The 17,359-nt window shown below is 38.5% G+C and overlaps 1 protein-coding gene across 3 annotated transcripts in view; it reads right to left on the reverse strand.

The window, feature by feature from the left end:
* The window catches only part of lama5 (laminin, alpha 5), a 135,461-nt gene that overhangs the window by 36,739 nt on the left and 81,363 nt on the right, over nucleotides 1–17,359 (reverse strand). For all 3 annotated transcript variants that reach the window (XM_022677607.2, XM_022677609.2, XM_022677606.2), the window contains exons 26-41: nucleotides 16,171–16,324; nucleotides 15,835–15,998; nucleotides 14,975–15,083; nucleotides 14,055–14,152; nucleotides 12,301–12,499; nucleotides 12,069–12,195; nucleotides 10,514–10,653; nucleotides 10,293–10,408; nucleotides 9,208–9,419; nucleotides 7,438–7,639; nucleotides 5,353–5,497; nucleotides 4,848–4,988; nucleotides 3,701–3,862; nucleotides 1,391–1,498; nucleotides 1,169–1,252; nucleotides 458–688 (exon numbers count right to left, since the gene is read on the reverse strand). In XM_022677607.2, coding sequence (XP_022533328.2) covers nucleotides 458–688; nucleotides 1,169–1,252; nucleotides 1,391–1,498; nucleotides 3,701–3,862; nucleotides 4,848–4,988; nucleotides 5,353–5,497; nucleotides 7,438–7,639; nucleotides 9,208–9,419; nucleotides 10,293–10,408; nucleotides 10,514–10,653; nucleotides 12,069–12,195; nucleotides 12,301–12,499; nucleotides 14,055–14,152; nucleotides 14,975–15,083; nucleotides 15,835–15,998; nucleotides 16,171–16,324 — 2,392 coding nt within the window. The remainder of the gene's footprint in view (nucleotides 1–457; nucleotides 689–1,168; nucleotides 1,253–1,390; nucleotides 1,499–3,700; nucleotides 3,863–4,847; nucleotides 4,989–5,352; nucleotides 5,498–7,437; nucleotides 7,640–9,207; nucleotides 9,420–10,292; nucleotides 10,409–10,513; nucleotides 10,654–12,068; nucleotides 12,196–12,300; nucleotides 12,500–14,054; nucleotides 14,153–14,974; nucleotides 15,084–15,834; nucleotides 15,999–16,170; nucleotides 16,325–17,359) is intronic.

Below are 17,359 nucleotides of genomic sequence, written 5' to 3' on the forward strand. Positions count from 1 at the left end.
GTCCTTCTTAGTGGTATGCTGACATTACCCTGGATACCGTGGCTCTTGATACATCACAAAGACTTGCTGTCTGGGTCACAGATGCGCCAGCAAGACGGGCACCAACAATTTGTCCTCTTTTGAACTCTGGTATGTCACCCATAATGTTGTGTGCATTGCAATATTTTGAGCCAAACTGTGCTCCTACTCTGCTAATTGAACCTTCACACTCTGCTCTTACTGGTGCAATAATGTGCAATTAATGAAGATTGGCCAACAGGCTGCTCCAATTTAGCCATGAAACCTCCCACACTAAAACGACAGGTGTTTCAGTTTCATTGTCCAACCCCTGTATATCATTGGGTATTGAGAGATGAAGTTGCCTGATCAGCACGATACCAATACCAGTATCGATATTCATGCATTTCTAAAACAGTGGAATCTGAAAGTCATGATTAAGCTGTGTCAGCAGGGTTACCTGGCAGGAGTCTCCCTGGTAGCTGGCAGGACAGAGGCAGATCTCCACGTTGTTGGCGTGGCGTCCAGTGGGCAGGTGCTCGGCGCCCTCCAGCACTGCCGCCTGCAGGGAGACGGCCTGAGCGGACTGGGCGTGTAGAGCACGAATCTGCAGAGACTCCAGAGCCACCAACACCATCATCAGCTCCTCCCGAGATACTACATTACCCGTTTGAGCGTGACGGAAACTCCCCTAAAAAAGAGGAAGAGACAAAAGTCTTGGGAACGCATTCTATGGAGATCTCTACTGACCACATGAAGTTTGGAGGGCTGTAGTGACTGACTCTGCAGAAAGGTGGTGAACTCTTTACACTATGCACTTTAGAATCCCCTAGACCCCAGACCTCAAGAAAACAGAAAAGCTGTGGAGTGAGCTGAAGGGGAGAGTTCATAGGAGAAGACCCCGGCTCTGGATGATAGGAGAAGACCCCGGCTCTGAATGATTTAGAGAGGTTGCGCAAAAAGGAATGGTCTAAGATCCCTCTTTCTGTATCCACCCATCTTGGAAAGAGTTATAGGATAAAATAAAGTGCTGGTTTTTTAGGTCTTGTTGGCAAAAGGAGTGCCAGTAATTGTGATACACATGATTCCATTTAAAATATTTATTTCTTAATGTGTGATCCCCCCCCCCCCCCCCAACAAATAAAGTGCTCTGTTATGCTGCTCCTCTTACCTCCACTAGATGGACTACTCCTTCATGAGGCTGCTCAGGAGAAGAATACTCTCTCTCCATGTAGACCAGCGTCATCTGGTTACCCTACAAACAAGAAAACAAAAACGTTCAGTAAGAATACAGTAAATGAAGTGCATAAATCAATCAGCTTCTGATTCACAGTTGTAAATCTTGCTGTAGTCACCTACACTGTTACGGTTTTAAGATTAAATGTAAATGCACCTTGAGAATGACGTCAGGACGAGAGACTTCAGAAGGCAAATAGAGAGCGTCTCCCCGCATCGTCTGTGTGCGTAACTGATAGCGTAGATAGCCACTGTATGATGACACCTAAAGAGACAGAGAGAGATACAGAACAAAGAAAAGACAATTCCTTTAGGATGATTTATTGGCAACCAAAGTGAAATAAGTGAAAACAAACTTCAACCCCTCCTCCTCAGCATTGTGTTTTAGAGCACCGCTATTAACAATGCTAATGGCAGATTCAAGTTCAATTGTCCGCTTTACTCACAAAATTGAGTGAAATAAAGTGTTCCACTTTACTTACTGAACCTGGTCTCAAATGTGATTGAGTAGCACTCCTAATACAATTTATGGTTAGAACAGCGCTACTGAGGTAAATTCCTAATTAGAATAGCTCTACTAAGAAACTTTAATGATTACAATAGCAGTGATGAGATAAAATTTTGACCAGAATTACACAGTACATTTATGATTAAAATAGCTTTACTGAGGACCTTTAATGATTAAAATTGCAGTGTTGAGGTAAAAACATATGACCAAAATTACACTGCATAGGTACATTTATGATTAGAATAGTGCTACTGAGGAAAAATCTTGATTAGAGTAGCTCCACTGAGGGAATTTAATGTTTAGAATAGCAGTGCTGAGGTGAAATTATGACCAAAATTACACTGCACACTGGTACATTTACGATTAAAATAGTGCTACTGAGGTAAATTCTTGATTAGAGTAGCTCCACTGAGAAAATTTAACATTTCGAATAGCAGTGCGAAGGTAAAATTAAAACCAAAATTACACTATTACGGAACTTTGATGATTAGAATAACAGTACTGAGATAAATTCTTGATTAGAATAGCTCTACTGAGGAACTTCAATGATTACAATAGCAGTTCTGAAGTAAAATTATGACCAAAACTACACTGCTTAGGTACATTTACAATTAGAATAGCACTACTGAGGAATATTCTTCATTAGAGTAGCTCCACTTAGGATATTTAATGATTAGAACATATACACTGCTGAGGTGCATTCATGAATAGAATAGCACAACTGAGGCAAAGTCGTGATTAGAATAGCTCTACTAATGAAATTTTAATTATCAGAATAGCAGTGCGGAGGTACATTTATGACTGGAATAGCATTGCTGAAGTACATGTATGACTGTAATAACACTACTGAGGTAAATTCTTGATTAGAATAGCTCTACTGAGGAACTCCAATGATTACAATAGCACTGCTAAAGTAAAAATATGACCAAAATTTCATTTATGAATAGAATAGCACAACTGAGGGAAATTCTTGATTGGAATAGCTCTACTGAGGTACTTTTAATAATTAGAATAGCAGTGCTGAGGTACATTTATGACTGGAATTGCAGTGCTGAGGTAAGATTATGACCCAAACTACACTGCTGAGGTAGATTCATGATTAGAATAGCACTTCTGAGAAACTTGAATGAATAGAATAGAACTGCTGAGATAAAATTATGACCAAAATTACACTGCTGAGGTATATTTATGATTAGAATAGCACTACGGAGGTGAAATGTGACTAGAATACAGTCATAATAAAGAGAATTCAACAGTAGAATACAAAATGTGGCTTTCTAATCTATTCAATGGTTGGAAAATTAATAGACCTGTGATTTTTTATTTTATTTTGGATGCATTCCTCTCTCAGTCACTATTCCCTTTCGCAGTATTTGTAATTTTTTACACGCTGGTCTACAGACTCAATAATGCCAAACTCGCCTTATCTAATATGTACATTCTTCTTACTCTTTCAAGCTCCAGCTGTGACCTTAACAAACTTTAATGCACTAATCTGATTGAGTCTACAGACTAATCTGGCACCTTCCTGTCTGAAACAGAGTAAAATCCAGCGCTGTTCTTTTAGATGGCAGATAAGGAACAAAGTTGTGAAATATAATGTTGAATGACCTCTGAAGAACAGAGAACACATGAAGAAACAAGGCCTTGAGATGAGATCTTGCTCTTTTTATAATCATACAAAAAGTTTGTAATTAGTTTAATAATAATAATAATAATAATAATAATAAAACCCTCATAAAAATTGTTAAGAAAGCTAAGAAATTATATATTTCTACTGTCTCTGATATTGACTGAAGCACACCTATTCCTACTCCTCCATGCAGAATTCTTTCAGCTGTGTGACAAAGAACAAATAAATCAAAACATGCAGTAAATAAATCAATAACATGTTACTGAATCAATACAGGAAACGTTTACCAGGTATCTTTGCTCCTAGTTTTCTGGACATGATCTCACCTTATCTCCCAGGTATGTTTGAGGAGCATGCCAGTGTAAATCCTGGTAAACATCAGGCACATCACTCAGATCCGCCTCCACCAGGTCCTGATCCAGATACACAGACACGGGCACCTCCTGTCTGTCCCCTCTCAAAAGCACCCAGCCCTCCATGTTTATGATCTATGTAGAATAAAGATTGTATTAGTTTAATTAATTAATACACTATCATCTGACATCTATCATCTTCTCACAGATTACACCAGATTAGCTCCAAATCTCAGAAATTTTCATTGTAGCATTATACGTTGGTGTAATCTAAGAAACTATCCAAGATTCAGGGTCCTATTTTGGCGATCTATAGGCAAGCCTTTAACTGCACTCCGCTGAGGTAGATTTAGGGTGTGTCTGTATGTCTTTGCTATCGTAACGACGGGAAAAGTAAGCCTCGCCAAGCTGGAAACAAGCAAAAGACATGTACTAATTCTATTATTACTACACTATCATCTGATTATCCCAGATTAGCTCAAAGTCTCAGAAATATACATTGTAGTATGATACATTGGTGTAATCTAAGAAACTATCCAAGATTCAGGACCCTATTTTAGCGTTCTATAGGCAAGCCTTTAAGCACACACCGCTGAGGTAGATTTAGGGCGTTATGTCTTTGCTATCGTAACGACAGGAAAAGTAAGCCTTGCACAGCTCAAAACATAAAAAAGGCTTGTACTTATTCTATTAATTAATCATGAGTGTGTTTTGGACATGAAGTTAATTAACTAACCCTGGGTAACACTGCTGGAGCATTAGCATTACCAGCTAACCGCACTAAGCGCTAGCTCTTTTGCCGATCAGAGGTGAGTATTATAAGCCTGTAGCCTACTGCTAACCCCAGCTAGCACTGCTGGAACAGCATTAGCATTAGCCGCTAATCAATGCTAAGCGCTAGCTCTTTTGTCGTTCAGAGGTGAGTATCATCAGCCTGTTTCTGATGCTAGTGCTGCACAATGCACCTTATAATCGGGTGTGCCTTACAGTGACAACGTTTTTGAGTAACACAATGCATTGACAAATATGTATAAATATGTAATTGGCACTATGAACAAGTGGCTTACATAACTGTATCAGTAATCATATACATTGATTAAAATCTGTGTGTTGTCAGTACCTCATTCCTGCGCTTGTCTGATTTGCGGCAGCGGTCAGTCGCCCCAAAGCAGAAGCACTTGGTGCAGCCTTTAGGATTAGTGGGGTCCAGATGGAATGTACCCAGACTGCACTGGTCACAGCGTGGGCCCTCCACATTTTCCTATACAAACAAACACAATTTAAAAACCATATGAGACTTATTCCTCATTTGTCCTAATCCCACTTCCAGCTTCATTGGGAAGAGTTGTAGAGTCTGATGGCTCTTGGGACAAAGAATCTCCTGAGTCTGTGAACCAGTCCAAACACTTATTCTGTACTTCTGTTAACGTCTTGTAGCTATGCTTATTCATTGCAGTGTATTTATTATTACTTTCATGGTTCTTTTTTACTCTTAGTTCAACATTCTATGCACTTCTGGGTATTATGCTGCTGTTTGTTAAGTGTTGCACCATGATACGAGCATCAGAAAATTGAAGTGAGGAGAGAAAAAAAAATGAGAGAAAAAGAAAGAGAGAATCGTTTACCTTGCAGAGGCACTGTCCTGTGACTGAGTCGCACACATTCTTCTCAGTTCCTGCTTCATTGCAGTTACAGGGTCTGCAGTTGGGGTATCCGTAGAAGCCCGGAGCGCACCGGTCACACTGCCGACCAATGACGTTCGTCTTACACCTGACATAAAGATTAAATATTTATATATATATATATATATATATATATATATATATATATATATATATATATATACACATCGCATACAAATACATATCATTGCTGTTACAACACATCCATATCTCCAAAATAGGAATTTTACATACATAATATATTTTTAGAATATAACATTTTATATATTTAAACACTAAAATAAAAAACTTAAAGTAAAATACATTTATTTTAAATATTTTTAATGTTCCACTCATCAGAAAATCCATCAGAAAGGACCTTTTTTTTAACAGTGGTGTTATTTGATTTAACCCTTGTGTGGTGTTCTGGTCTGTGGGACCCGTTTTCATTTTTCATCAAATGATACTAAAAATTTTTTTTTCTAAATCAAACTCATTGGCATTGGCTCATTTTTTGTGAAAAACATATATCAAAACACACAGTGTCATATATCGATAAACACACAGTGTACACCCCCCCACCCCCCCTTCATATTTATATTACATACAGTGTGTTTGGCCAAGGGCTAATAAACATTGCTTCATTTGTAAATTTGAAACTAAACAAATTTTCTACTCATATCTTGAGTTAAATTAATTTTCTTTTACATTTTATTAAAAAACTAATAAAAAAAGAGTAGCACTTTTTGAAAGAAATGTATCATAAGAAAGGTAAAGGGCAAATAACAAAAATAACAAAAATATGAACAACACACAAGGGTTAACAAAAATCCTATCCAATTAATCATAACAATATTTAGTGATTAACTGCGTGTGATTAATCACACTTGTTCGTTTTTTGAGAGGATATTTAAACCTAAATGAAAGAATGAAGGTGTCAAATGTCACATATCTTGTCAGCACTGCTTTTGCTTCTGTAAACTGATTTGTGTGCGTGTGTGTGTCTGCTCCTATAAAAAAAACTCCAGGCGTCGGTGCCTGCAGCGATGTTCCAGGTTCGAGTTCTTGTGCGGACAGAGGCAGCAGTTTCCCCCGAGAGCAGAGGAAGAGCAGGGGAGCGTCACAGTGGTATGTAGCAGGTTACTGTGGTATTTTGTGGGCTTGGGTCAGGCAGGAAGACGTACGGCAGAGAACACATTGCCATGGGGCTCGTTTCTTTAAACACAGGCTTTTTTCTAAGCCTCTACTCTGAGTAAATTCTGGGGTCTAGAGACGAGCGTCTGGGTCTTTGTTGGATCACGTAGCAAGAAGGTGTAGGTCAAAAAGGTCACAGCTTTTATACAGTATTAGCTATGTAGTCTTTCTTTTTCTTTACAGGTTTCACACACAGAGTGTGTGCACACATTCCAGTCCCACTGTGGGGTGGATTAGGTAGAGTTTGTAAAGTGTTAAACGAAGGACACTAATAGCCATGTGTTTAAAAAAAAAAAAAGGGGAGAGAAAGAAAGAGAGAGAGAATCGTGAGAAATACCCCCCTAGTTCAGCTCTATAGTTGCTTTGTATTATGTAGCTTTCTAGCTCTGTACAAAGCGTTGTTTCTTATCTCTGATTATCTGTTTCATGACCCTTTTCTGCCTACCTCTTGTTCTGTTTGTTTTCTTGTTACTGACTTCTTTTATATCATTTATTATTGCTGCCCTTCTGGTTTTGATATTGCCTGTCCCTGACCACCTCTGTTTCCTTAACCCTGTTAATAAACCTGTGTTTTCTGATCAGCGTTTGTCTCCCCGGCTCCTGGTAATCGTTACATTAGTAAGCAATTACTATTCTTTAAGAAACGCAGACTAGTAGAATATAAGACTTTTATAAACACACTTTGTGAATAAACACTATGTTTTATACCGTTTTAATAATAATGAAAAATGTATAAAAACCTTAAGGGACAACTTCTACTTTAGTATCGGCTCGGGACTACACAAATTCAAATGGTGCGATTGGGACATCCCTACTAAAAACACAGCCATAAGCTAACTCTACTAGTTAACTCACCTGCACTGGCCGCTGTTGGTGTCACAGTTGATGTCCTGAGAAGTGACTCCAGGCGGGGAGCAGTTACACATCTCACAGCCCACCAGAGGATGGCAGCCGAACGTCTGCGGCTGACACTGCACGCACTCCGGCAGCAGCGTGCGCGGAGGACAGATACACTCTCCCGTCACCGGTTCACACAAGCGAGTGCCACAGTTGCAGGCTGGAAAAATACATATAAAATACACATGTGATCTAAGTCCAGTATATAGTTTGGATGATGCTAAATGAAGCCATTTACTACTTTCATCCACGCCTCATTTTCCTCCAAACTGTCGACACAGCATAACAATGTTATGTACACCCATATGCTTCAATTAATTGTTGAGCTTTCTATTCCCATTGAAAAATAGAGCGACATAAGCTACCGATATCATCTGGACATTACTATTTTTGAGGAATTTCCACGTACAATACTTTTCGGACTATAAGGTGCACTTAAAATTCTTTAATTTTCTTAATCGTCTTATATATGAATTTTACCAGTCAGGTATTAAGGAGCAGTAAAGCCACTCCACTGTAGTACAGCGTTATACGGGTAAGTTTCCAGTGAACTTTCTCCGGCCCTAAGGCTGGGTGCAGCAGCATTAGCATTAGCCGCTAACCACAGTGCTAACTATTTCGCTGTTCAGACTGTAGGACTGTAGCTGATAGCGTCCTGGATTACTGTAACACTCAGGATTCCTCAGTCTAGCACTGTTGGGCGGCATTTACGTCCTGCTAGCAGTGTTATCTGTAGTTAGCGGCTAATGCTAATGCTGCTGCACCCAGCCTTAGTGCTGGAGAAACTTCACTACCCTTACTCACCCTTAACACAAAATATTGGAAATCTAAGCTTACTGTAACTACGGAAGTGCTTTACTCACCCAAATAAACAGTTTTCAGACAAGAAATCTGTGTAGATTAATATCCAGCACTCATTTAACTTTTAAAAGAGAATCCATTAGAAGGGAAACATGCGACACCCTTACTCACTTTGATGTAGGCATCCTTACTAGTGTAGCTTAATGTGCCTTATAATCAGAAAAATACAGTATTTTTCAACAAGACAATGCAAAACCACATGTTGAAGAGGGTGCATGTACTGGACTGGCCTGCCTGCAGTCTTTAGCTGTACCTAATTGAAGAGAATAGAATAGAATGTGTGGAGATTTTCTTAATTTTGTACATATTAAAGAGTGTTTACAGGTAGACAAAATAACACCTGAAACACTACTTCAGTGTTTTAGTACTTTGTATCCTTTTTAAGAATGTATTAAGTCTGAAATTCAAAATTCAGGAAAGGATGTATATAAATAAATGAAATGAAGTTGTTTGTGAGGGGTTTTGAGTGCATGTTTATGTGTTTATATGCTTGTTTAGATAAGTGAGATTTAGTTGTGGTTTCACTGGTGTTATTTATTGAGTGCTATTCACCCTCTTTGTGTTGGGTTGCAAGCTGGATAAGGGTCTCCACCAGAGAGTTGGTGTATTATGAGAGAATCGCTGCTTGATTGGCAATTTTTTCTTGTTCTCTCCTGTTATAAATAAAGCTTGCTCAGGATAAATTTGTAATTTATTTGCTATATCTAGGATTTAATAATCTTATTTAGATTTTCTGGTGTAATTTTTTGGGAAAGTAACAGGATATAAGATAACAAAAGACCAACGTACTTCTAAACAATTTTGGGTTGTATTTTTTCCCCAAAATGTTCCTTAAATAAAACCAAAGTTAGTGTGGAGAATACTCACGCCTGCAGTTGGGGAAGCCATAGTAACCAGTGGCGCACTCTGAGCAGTCTCGACCAATCACGTTGGGTTTACAGTGGCACTGGCCTCCAAAAGGCTGACACATGTCACTCTCAGCTCCAGCCTCATGGCAGCCGCAAGGTAGCGCTCCGTTATTGAAGAAAGCAGATAGAGACGTGGCCGAGTTCCGGCAGAACGGAGATGCTGTCTGTGGGCTGAAAAGAAAAGAGAGGTAACAGGTCATTCATTTATTACTGTATTTTTCATACTGTAAGGCGCACCAGATTATAAGTGTCACACTGTCAATAAACGTCTGTTTTCTGCATACATTATGTATTTCCATACATAAGGTGCACTGGATTATAAGGCACATTATGCGACACTAGTAAGGAACATGGGTTTCGCCATGTTTCCCTTCTAATTCAGCAGTAAAGCTAAGTTAAGTAAATAAAACTCTAATTCTTAAAAAAAATTAAACACTTTTGAAAACTTTTGAAACTGTTTTATTAGGTGGGTAAAGCACTTCCAGTAAGCTTAGATTTCCAGATTTCCACTAAGGCTGGGTGCATCAGCGTTAGCATTAGAAGCTAACCGCTAGTGCTAGTAAATGCTGGCTGACAGTGCAACACTGAGGAACCCTGTGTTCTTGTAAGCCAGGGTGATGTTAGCTATTTTAACACAATAAATATGCAGACCACAGTTCGATATATACTAATCTCTGAACGAAGAGCTAGCAAAGAGTTAGCGCTTAGCGTGGTTAGCGGTTAATGCTAATGCTATTGCTGCTCCAGCAGTGCTAGCCAAGGTTAGCAGCAGGCCACAGGCCAATAATACTCACCTCTGAACAGCATAAGAGCTAGCGCTCAGCGCTCTTAGCTGCTAATGCTAATACTGCTCCAGTCTCGATGCTGGAGAACTAAACTAAAGTTTAGAATTCATACATAAAATGCACCAGATTATAAGGTGCACTGTCGATTTTTGGGAAAATTGAAGGATTTTAATTTCACCTTATACTGCGAAAAATCTGTCAGCATTTAGAGCAGATTGAACCAATCAGTTTAACTCTTCAGTTATTCAGTGCTTCCTACTTGATATAGAAGCTGTTCTGTCCACAGTTGCTGATGAAGTCGTAGGATTTGTCCAGTGGCTCTTCTGACAGGTAGGTGGAGCTGTAGCTGTTCTCTGGCACCACCAGCACATAATCCTAATACACACATATATAAACACAAATAAAAGATCAGACTGAATCTTTCTAATTTACTTTGAAAAAAACTGTTTTGAGACCAGATCCTGGTTTTACAGAACTCACCAGCCACAGTGTTTTGTCGTCTGGAACTCTCACGGTCACGATGACCTCCTGGTCCGTCACGTCCAGAATGATCTGGTTCTCTGAGATCAGAACGCTACGACAACCGTAGCCGTGAGGACAGAAGGTGGCGTTGGCGCGGCCTGGCATGGGGAAGAAGAGAAGAGAAGAACAGAGGAGATATATGACTGCTATCTCACCTGATGGAGACTGATGGAGCCCCACAAAAAAGCCAGATTTGGGTTCACACTGTTTTGTTGATGTCTTAAGATGTGTTAAGAGTTACAGAGTTTAGAGATTAAGGGGCCAGGTTTCAAACTAATTAGTAGTACCAATAGCAGATAAGGATTAAGCTTGTGGGTTCAGGTCAATACAGTTACAGATAAAAATGGCACAATATTCAGGTCAGGTGTTAAATGAGTCTCAGGGGCCTTGTGCTCAAACACACACACACACACACACACACATTTCTACCTTTGCGTTTTAAACTGCAGAGGCAACACATTGAGATTCGGTCATAGGTTGCCAGGCCTGTATTAAACCCCCAATTCCAGGTTTGGGTGACTATGCTGTGCTACAAGAATTTAAGGCAGACAGGCAACGACAGCATTCAAAGCGCACTTTAAAAAAGTCTTAGCTCTACATTGCAACTCTGTTTGCAACTTGTACCTCGTGTTACAACAAATTTGGGCGTCTTTGTTAAAGAGCATATGTCTGTCTTGTTTAAAGAGCATAATACGAAGTATTTCATAATGAAAGCAGGTATTTATAATGTGTTACATCATCCTGTATCATTACAGTGTGACAATCGGGTAAAAATTGGTAAAGTTGTGATTATTATAGGTGTATTAAACGCCTTCCTCAGTGTAAATAAATGCACTGGGTGCCGGCTGCTACACCAGCAGGCAGGCTATGTGGAGTCTATGTATATGTATGTCTATGACATTATCAGTACAAAGATGGCGGCGCTTGGAGCTGAAGCTCACTTTATGGGTTGTAAACAGTGGTTTTTAATAAGCCTTTTGTGCACTTTTAAAGTTATTAATGCCTCGTTTTAAATGTCAGAGCTTTCCGGATTCTAGCAAGGAGGTGTGGAGCTACTTTGAGGCTGGATAACGGTGTAAAAATCAATTTATCAGGGCAATTTTTTATGCCCTGAAGTGGCTATACAAAAAGTACAAAAAATTCTGGATCTCGGAAAGCTGGGGGAGAATGGTGGTGGGCTATTCAACAAAAAATTCATTTAAACCATTGGCTGATGCACAAAATGACAGACAGGTACTTCACATTTTTGACTGGCCAATGCAAGAAATGATTGACAGTTGATCTCTGTTGTACTACTGGCTGATGCATAAAATAATTGACAGTGACCCTGCCTATTCGCCACGCCCATTGGTTCTCCAGCCTGCAGTTACATGAACTACAGGAGGGCACTGATTGATCACTGTGATTAAAAACTCCAGCAGCACTGCTGTCTGTGTCTGATCCACTCTTCCCAGCACAAAATACAACCCTAACACACCACCACCACAGTCTGATTCAGGGCTGACTTTCTCACCCTGCCAGATGCGTCCTCCATTGATGTAGACTTGCATAGGGAAGGTCGGGTGCATGGGCTGATGGTAATGCAGGATAAACACGTAACGGCCTAGGGCATGAACACGTGTGGAGTACACCACTGCATTCTGGGAAAACAACAAATTGACATCACGTCACATGAATGGAAAAAACACAGGCAGAAAACTGAATCCTAAGGTCTGGCTGTGAGATCGTGAGAGTGTGGAGTCTACCTGAGAGGAGTCCAGACGGATATGGTCACCGTTGTCCACAGCAGACGGAGGCGTGTCTAAGATGAGCCAGCGTGAAGTATCAGCCAGTGATTGGTCGGGAGGTGAAGCCAGAACTTGCTCTGGCACTGATGAAGCCTGACCGTCCTTCAGAACCAGAGACTGAGACGGAGTCTGGAACCGAGAGGGCACACAGGAAGCGCTGGAGAACAAGGAGAAAGTGGGGGTGAATGTGTACTGTGTCTTGTACTTAGGCCTGTCACAATAATTGCAATATCGATTTATCGTACAATAAATGAACATGACCTCAATAATATTTGATAATCGTGATATCTTCTATTGTGTTTATTTGTGTGTTTGTTAACAAACATATCAGTAAACAGTATTTTATCCGGGCATGCTTCAATAACTGTTGAAAAAATACGTATATAATTTCCAAACTAATTATAATAAATGAGTAAATCAAATTTTGTTGTCTTTAAAATGTGTATAATTGCTTTTTTAAGCTATTCTGTTATCATTATGTCAGTGGCATTTATTAGTCCTAAAATGACAAAAATATCGTTTATCGCAATAATTTCTGGGACAATATATCGGCCACAAAAAAATCTTATTGTGACAGGCCTACTTGTACTTGGACCTAATTGTAAAAGTAATATATGTAATAAAATAAACAAAAAACCCTACTTATTACACTAAAAAACAAAGCATCTGTTACCTGTGCCTACTCTCTAAATATAAACTTTACCCTGAAATATAATTATTAAATTACATCCTTCAGAGGTGTATTTTTTTTGCATGGTTGTGTGATTCCAATCCCATGAATGCTTTATAAAAAATATATATTTTTCATAATAAATCCATAATATTTCAGTTAAAAAGCACATTTTAGTTGTGTTCCTGGCTGTTACTCAGTCCTGTTACCATAAAACATTACCCCATCTGAAAAAAACCTGGACATTCTACAAATTACTTCTACAACAGGAAGTTCTTCTATATCAGCTGGTTCTTCTGAAGATCATGGGAAGACCAAAAATAAGTTCCCCTTATTTGTATTTCTGTATATTTGATCTGTATATTTGAGGTCAATCTCAACACTCATTCTTGTTACCTGATTAATTTGTAAAAGTTATTTGTTTTTGTTATTTTTAAAATACACATTTTTGGAAAATCACTAGAATGTGCTCAGTGTCCTTGTGCTATTAGCATAGCCTCCATTTAGCTATTTTTAATGTTTTTGATAATTCTATGCTAAAAACTCATTCCTCTTACTTTAAATCCTGTTACTTAAAACATAAAAAGTAACAGAAGTGAGTTCCAGTAACAGGATTGAGTCCCAGAACCAGAAATGTTTTTTTTTTTTTTTGTTTGAACATGAAGTCGACCATTTCTTTAAAATAAAAGCTTTCTTGAGAGAAAACCAAATGAATGAATGGACTTGCTTTTAAACATGTGTTTTATGTTTAATGTTACATGAGTTTCTAAACCAGTTTTGGATTAGAAACCTAGTAAAAAAAACAAGTTTTTAATTGTTAAATATGTGTTATTTGATCAGTACATGTTTTGAATAGTTAAATATATGTGTTATTAAATTTAGAGTTAAATAAAGATAAAAATTAGGTTCAATTTGGAAGAGTTACCACAAGAAAATGACCACCATTCGGTGGAATGACCCAAATATAACTATAAATATAAATATAAACAGATACACAGAATAAAACATATTCAGCTTCATATTGTTCAGAATGCAGTGTTACCTGTCTGGGGCGAAGTGTCCGTGAGTGCTGATGCAGTGCACTCTGGGGCTCAGATACTCCATAGTGAACTGAGCGTGAGGGATGAGGAACACTTTGTGCTGGAGGAGGAAAGATGACATACACACACATATTTAATACACATACAGTGGTTAGAAAAAATATTTATTCCTCTACAGATTTCTTTGTTTACTTTGTTTTACTTACATTTTTCAGATTATCAAACTAACTTTAATATAAAACAAATATAACTTGAGTAAATATAAAAGCACTTTTTAAGTGCTGATTTAATTTATTAAGGGTTAGAAAAAATTATCCAAACCAATCTAGACCTGTGTGAAATAATAAATTAACTGTGATTAATCACACTTTCTGTAAAGCCGAATTCAATTTCACTACTAACCACAACCAGGCCTGTTAACTGCCAGACCTGCAAAATCACGAAATCACTTAAATAGAACCTGTCTGACAACATGAGGCAGCTAAAAGATCTCAAAAATCAACATATTATGCCCCTATCTGAAGAAATTCATAAACAGATAAGATAAAAAAGTTATTGATCAACTAACAGTCTGGAAAAGGTTAAAAATCATTTCTAAAGCTTTAAACCTCCAGCGAACCACAGTGAGAGCTATTATTCACAAATGGAGAAAACATTGAACACTGGTGAACTTTTCCAGGTGTGGCCGGCCTGAAATTATTCCAAAAGGTCATGGACAACTCATCCAGGAAGTCACAAAAGAACCCAGAACAACATTTAAAGAACTGCAGGTCCCACTAGCTTCACTTAAGGTCAGTGTTAATGATTCAATAACAAGAAAGAAACGGGTGAAAAATGGTTCAAAGGAAAAACATGCGTTTGTCTATATAATGTACAATTCAAACTGCTTAATCAGGCAAACATCAGGCAAATGTTCTCTCACCAGGAAAAAGCTGCTTCTGTCTGCAACAAGCTGAACATCAGCATCCGAGGAAAGAGTGAAGACTGCTACACGCTTCAGTTCATCCACTGCCACTGCCCGACACAGGAAACTGTAAAAACAAACACACAAACAAAACATACAATAAAATACAATCATTCAAATCTAATAAAGGATATACATCTCTAGGAAAATTAAGAGACCACTTAAAAATGATGAGTTTCTTTGATTTGACCAAATTGAAAACCTCTGGAATGTAATCAAGAGGAAGATGGATGATCACAAGACATCAAACCAAGCTGAACTTCTTGTATTTTTGCACCAGGACAAAAGGCATAAAGTTATCTAAAAGCAGTGTGTAAGACTGGTGGAGGAGAACATGCCAAGATGCATGAAAGCTGTGATTAAACACCAGGGTTATTCCAGCAAATATTAAAACTTTATAAATATGAACTGGTTTTCTTCACATTATTTGAGGTCTGAAAGCTCTGCATCGTTTTTGTTATTTTCTGCAAATAAATGCTCTAAATGACGATATTTTTATTTGAAATTTGGGAGAAATGTTGTCTGTAGTTTATAGAATAAAACAACAATATTTATTTTATTCAAACATATATCTAAAAATAGCAAAATCAGAGAAACTGATTCAGAAACTGAAGTGGTCTCTTAAATTTTTCCAGAGTTGTATAATCCTTTTAAACTCCGGGATGTTTGTTTTTTAGACTTCAGAATTATAAAACCGTGAGGTGTCAGGCCACACACATATCTTTAGGACTCAAGAGAAGAATTTAGAAGGATGTGGCCAGAGCAGAAAATCAATAAGAAGACAATAAAAGGATCTCCCCACACACAGTCTCACACACCTGTATTTGCAGTGCAGCAGAGTAATGCGCTCCTGGTGGTTGCGTCCTCCAGCTGCGTTGATGGACACGGTGAGAGTCTGAGGAGCTTCGTCTTCACTGGCGTACTCCACTACCAACACATACTCGCCTGGTGCAGGAACACGAGCACGCAGCTGCACGTTCATCTGCACACACACATATAATCACACACAAGCATTAACACACAAAGTGTATACTCCAAACTCAAGCATCAAAAGCTTTTGAGACATTAATACCACCCCCCCAATAGTGGAATCATTAAACTTAAATTTTATGGTTAAATTTAATTTAAACACACACACACAAACACACACTCACATCGTTGCCGCTGCAGATGGCCATGCTGGGATGTCGGGGGGTGATTTTCTCAGTATGGCAGGGTCTGGGAAGGTGGTTATCTGCTCTGCAGCTCGCTTCAGTACCAGACATAGACGTGAACTGATCCAGGGACAGGTACTTATATTGCAAACAGCTACGAAACAAAACACGACATGCTATAAGGTATATATGGTAACATTTGGTGCCAGTCAAAAGTTTGGGCACACCATCTCATTGATTGTTTGTTTGTTTTTTTCCTACATTGTAAATGTATACTGAAGTCATCCAGACAATGAAATAACATAAGGAATCATGTAGTGAAAACACTCTGGGGTGATGTTAACTTGTGGTTTCTGAGGCAACTGAGGAAACTCTGATAAACTTATCCTGTGCAATAGAGGTAACCCTTGCTCTTTCTTTCCTGGGGTGGTCCTGATGAGAGCCAGTTTCATCATCATTTATTTTTTAATGGTCCTTACGACTGCACTTACGGATTCTTTCAAAGTTCTTGAAATGTTTCGGATTGACAGACATTGACTGAGCATTTTTTAATTTTATTTACTTGAGTAGTTCTTTTCAATGGGGCTGTGTACCAACTCTTCCTCTTCACAACACAACTGATGCTCTGAAACACGTGAAGTAACTTGACAAAACATCCAAGTAATTAACTCTTGACGAGTTCAGCACAGCTGTTAACCTAAAGCTGATCGTTCCAGGTGACTACCTCACAGTGTTGCATAGTAACGAAGTAAAACTACTTCACTACTGTTCTTAAGTATATTTTGGAATACTTTGTACTTTCCTCGAGTTAAATTTTTTTTTGGACAACTTTCACTTTTACTTCACTATATTTCTGAATTGAATTGCATACTTTTACTCCGATCCATTTTCAATGATCGGTTTAGTTACTCGTTACAAAAAGAGAGAGATAGAAAACGCAATGTTAGAACATAAGTCGCTTTTTTCCTCTGGTGTGATGTACACCTCATTTCAGCACTGCCTTTTTCAGGTTTAGGTTTTACAAAAGTCTTCCTCTTCAGATGCCAGAAGCTGCAGTTCCCTCCTAATTCCGGTTGAGTGTGCACCTCTATAGCTTGTGAAGTACAGTAATCAGTACAATAACAGTTTTTTTCTTGGTGATTTTGGCAGCATTTTTTGTGCAGAGTTATTTTATTTATTTATTTATCTA

Source organism: Astyanax mexicanus, chromosome 13, assembly GCF_023375975.1.
Source record: "Astyanax mexicanus isolate ESR-SI-001 chromosome 13, AstMex3_surface, whole genome shotgun sequence".
Classification (NCBI taxonomy): domain Eukaryota; kingdom Metazoa; phylum Chordata; class Actinopteri; order Characiformes; family Acestrorhamphidae; genus Astyanax; species Astyanax mexicanus.